Genomic DNA, 4,253 nt, shown 5'->3' with positions numbered 1-4,253 from the left:
CACGCTCGCTCCTCCGCATTAGGTCCACGGCCAACTCTTGCACTGGTGGAGGAAGGAACGCAGACCTGGGCTGCTGACGCCGCTCTCCGCACCGCCACCAGCGTCCCCCACTCCCACCGGGGTGTGACCTGCCCCTCCTGGCCACATCTGGCTGGCAGCACCCAAGGCTCGGGAGAGGGCTCATCGCGCTCCCCGCTTCCCAGCGCCGGGTGTCTGCAGCCCCCTCTCCCCGGGCGCTTGGAGAAGTGCGAGACCCAGCTGGGGCGAGAGCGAAGAAGGGAGAGCTGGCTGGCGGGGCTGCGCCGGTGACAGGTAAGAGTGTGGGGGCCGGCCGGAAGCTGCGTTGGGGGAAAGCACTTTGGGGAGTGGACAGGGGTGAAGGGAGGTGCCAGAGAGGGCGGTGGTGGCCGCGGGGTCACTTTCTCTGTCCCTCTCTCAACCAGTCCCACTCTCCCTCTGTCTCTCTGCCTCCTTCTCCCTCCTTTCACACCACTTGCCGTTCTCACTCTCGCCTCTCCCTCGGCTTTTGCTCTCGCTTCCCCGTCGTTCCTCTCCTAAGCATCCTCCCTGCGCGTCCGCTCGTCGCTCGCACTCTGCGGCGCCTGAGGGGGCCTCCTCGGGTTCGGATCCGGTCGAGTCGCGCCCTAGAGCCCCGCGCGGGGTGAGCCGAGGCGACCACATGTGGAACGCGACGCCGAGAGAGGAGCCGAGAGCTAACTTCACGTTTGCGCATCCGGGCTGGGACGCAGTCCCAGACAATGGCTCTCTGGCCGACGACCTGCTGCTGCTCTTCCCCGCGCCGCTGCTGGCGGGTGTCACGGCCACCTGCGTGGCGCTCTTCGTGGTGGGCGTCGCCGGCAACCTGCTCACCATGCTGGTGGTGTCGCGCTTCCGCGAGCTGCGCACCACCACCAACCTCTACCTGTCCAGCATGGCCTTCTCCGACCTGCTCATCTTCCTCTGCATGCCGCTAGACCTCGTCCGCCTTTGGCAGTACCGGCCCTGGAACTTCGGCGACCTGCTCTGCAAACTCTTCCAGTTCGTCAGCGAGAGCTGCACCTACGCCACCGTGCTCACCATCACCGCGCTGAGCGTCGAGCGCTACTTCGCCATCTGCTTCCCGCTGCGGGCCAAGGTGGTGGTCACCAAGGGCCGCGTGAAGCTGGTCATCCTGGTCATCTGGGCCGTGGCCTTCTGCAGCGCGGGGCCCATCTTCGTGCTGGTCGGCGTGGAGCACGAGAACGGCACCGACCCGCGCGACACCAGCGAGTGCCGCGTCACCGAGTTCGCCGTGCGCTCAGGGCTGCTCACCGTCATGGTGTGGCTGTCGAGCCTCTTCTTCTTCCTGCCGGTCTTCTGCCTCACTGTGCTCTACAGCCTCATCGGCAGGAAGCTGTGGCGCAGGAGGCGCGGCGACGCGGCGGCGGGTGCCGTGTCCAAGGAGCAGAACCACAAACAAACCGTGAAAATGCTGGGTGGGTCTCGGCGCGCACGCCGGCTCTCTCCCGACCCTCTCCCCTCCCTCCTCTTCAGTCCCTTCTCCTTCTCCCTGAGTGCCTGCCTCTCTTTCCTTCTCATTCTCTCTGAACTGTTCTCTCTCTCCGTTTCCCTCTCGTGTTCTCTCTTTTTTGCTCACATAGTTTCTCTGTCTCTCTCTGTGTGCGCCTTTCTCTTTTCTGTTTCTTCCCTTTTTGCCCCCTTCTCTTTTCCTTGCTCCCCACTCCCTCCCTTTTCCTTTCCATCGCGCTCTCCCATTGTCTGTTTCCTGCACTCTCGCCCTATGTGTTTCTCTCTGTATCTCTGTATTTCTCTCACTGTCCCGACACTCTTTTTGTCTATCTTTTCCTCTCTTTCTTTCAGACTGGTGCATATGGATGCGTGCTTTTCTCACTGCTTTGTCTCTCTCCTATTTCTCTACACCCCTTCCCTGTCATTGTCTTGGCTGTATTTCTTTGTGTCTCTTCCTGTCTCTTCCTTCTTTCGTGTTTTTCCCTAAAATGAGTTTTATATCAGCCCAGAAACATTTTTTTCCCAAAACTGAAATATTTCCTAAAAGTCTATTGTCTTTAAATATTTAAGGGGTCGTTAAGACTTCCTGCCTCAAATAGAATTTCTTGCTATCTAAGTTACATTAGGAAAAGCAGACAGGGAATCTAGAAAGTATTCAGTGGTAAATTTAACCAAAGACACTTAACTTGGGTAATTCTGTGAGAGATGATTCATCTTTCAATATTGCAATTTGTCTTCTGCCGTGCTTTTTTTTTCTGGATAATTACATCAATTATCCTGCTGCTATTTATACCTGTCTCTCCAGGTATGCTAGGCTAGGATAAGCTAGGATAGACAGTTCTCCAATAGGAGAAAAGGAAACTTTGTGGAAACCAACAGAACTTACTGCCCCCTCCCTCAGAGAAAACATCCAGGTGCAGTGTCACAATTGGGGTGTGTTGAATATTTATTGCATAAATCCAACTTCTTTAAGTATATGCGTTTGGCACAAGTGAATAATACAAAATATGTCCATAGTGCAAGCAAAAATATTCAGTCGATTTGCTTTTTCAAACCAAACTCTGTCGTTTTTATTATTTGGACATTGTAGTAAACAGTTTGTACTTATTTGCACATCTCATGGTTCCTAGAAGTCATTTCAAGATTATTTTATATCTATCATTTCACAATTCCTGGAATCCTGAATACTAAAATGATAATTCCTTCAAGGAATGTCAAAAATGTTCATTTTCTAGACCAGTCATTCTCATATGACTCATGGATTAGAAACCTGCCAGGCTCCTCTAGAGGACTGGAAGGTCTCACCTATGAGCTTCAGGTTACTACTGAGACAGTCAAGTTGCTACTATGCAGCTTAGTTTTGAGGATAAGTTTAAAATTTTTTCTAGTTTTATTTTTATATTGTTAATTATCCTCATTGATGTCTCAATACCAATGTTAATTTTATTTTGCTTTGAAAATTTGAAGCAGATCACTAAAGTGGCCTGAGAACTAAAACATTATTTTCTGATATTGTTGCTCTGATTTTTGAATTTTTTAAATTTAATCTAGAAATTTAAAGGCCTCACAAAATTAGCTTAAGGGGGCAAAATGAAAACTTGGGTGAATTGATAATTAATGTTAGTTGGTTTTAGTGTTTATCGAAGGGGCATAAAATCATCCATCTCAAATTCTCAATCCTGGCTGCACATTCAGTCTCCTTTGAAATTTTGAAAAGAAAAAAAAAAGGTTCTCTGGATTTCTTTCTAGAGATTTTAATTTAGAGAATGTATATGGCATCCAAGGAATCTGCATTTTGAAAAAAGTACCCCACCAAACTCTGAGAACAATCACGTTATCTCCTATGTTTGGTTGTTTCTAAAATGTATAAAATGGTAGACTGTCTTGAATAAGTTGTCTAGACAGTCAAGACGGCCAATATATTAGCTTTTATTAACTTGGTCATAAAGGTAGGTGTTACATAGAAATGACTGGCCAGCTCAGCAAAAATAGTTGAACTGTTGGTCCAGACAGACTCACCCTTGGTTAAAATGCAGGAATGGGGAAGAACAGAAAATGGTGTTTCTTTGAAGTGAATACTATACACAATCAAAATAAAATATATCTTAAAAATAGAATGTGATTGACTATACCACTGCTTGAACTGACACTCTCCCCTTGTCCTTTCAGCTGTAGTGGTGTTTGCCTTCATCCTCTGCTGGCTGCCCTACCATGTAGGACGATACTTATTTTCCAAGTCCTTCGAGCCTGGCTCCCTGGAGATTGCCCAGATCAGCCAATACTGCAACCTGGTGTCCTTTGTCCTCTTCTACCTCAGTGCTGCCATTAACCCCATCCTCTACAACATCATGTCCAAGAAGTACCGGGTGGCGGTGTTCAGACTGCTGAGACTCAAACCCTTCTCTCAAAGGAAACTCTCCACTCTGAAGGATGAAAGTTCTCCGGTCTGGACAGAATCTAGTATAAAAACATGACCGAGCACATTGCTAGGCAAAGTCATTGCTCTTTATTCTACACTGGAAGCCATAACACCGCAGAAGTTGGGAGGAATTGAAGGTTACATTTAGAATTAGGGACACAAAGATCTGGAATCAGTTTGGGAGAAAGAAATGATAGGATTATAGGGTGTGGGGCAGTTTGCACAGTCATCAGTGCTCTTAGACACTAATTCTGCATATTCACTGCCTATGATTTTGCATTGTGCTGCTGGTGCTGGCAAGGGCTTTGCAAGTCAGAGAGAGAGG

General features: G+C 48.9%; 1 protein-coding gene across 1 annotated transcript; it reads left to right on the top strand.

Moving 5' to 3' along the window:
- Positions 1-679: 679 nt before the first annotated feature.
- Positions 680-3,983, top strand: GHSR (growth hormone secretagogue receptor). The gene is made up of 2 exons (XM_077159167.1): positions 680-1,475; positions 3,679-3,983. Exons 1-2 carry the CDS (start codon positions 680-682, stop codon positions 3,981-3,983), a joined length of 1,101 nt encoding a protein of 366 aa, XP_077015282.1.
- The last annotated feature ends 270 nt before the right edge of the window (positions 3,984-4,253 follow it).

The sequence above is a fragment of the Tamandua tetradactyla genome, chromosome 5 (assembly GCF_023851605.1).
Source record: "Tamandua tetradactyla isolate mTamTet1 chromosome 5, mTamTet1.pri, whole genome shotgun sequence".
NCBI lineage: Eukaryota > Metazoa > Chordata > Mammalia > Pilosa > Myrmecophagidae > Tamandua > Tamandua tetradactyla.
Note: the sequence above shows the minus strand (reverse complement) of the source record. Positions and strands in the feature narration are given on the sequence as shown.

Excerpts from the sequence above, each read along its gene's own strand:
- GHSR (XM_077159167.1), top strand. The coding sequence starts at position 680 with ATGTGGAACGCGACGCCGAGAGAGGAGCCGAGAGCTAACTTCACGTTT. Across the intron at positions 1,476-3,678 it reads ACAAACCGTGAAAATGCTGG|CTGTAGTGGTGTTTGCCTTC; the intron begins GTGGGTCTCGGC and ends TTGTCCTTTCAG.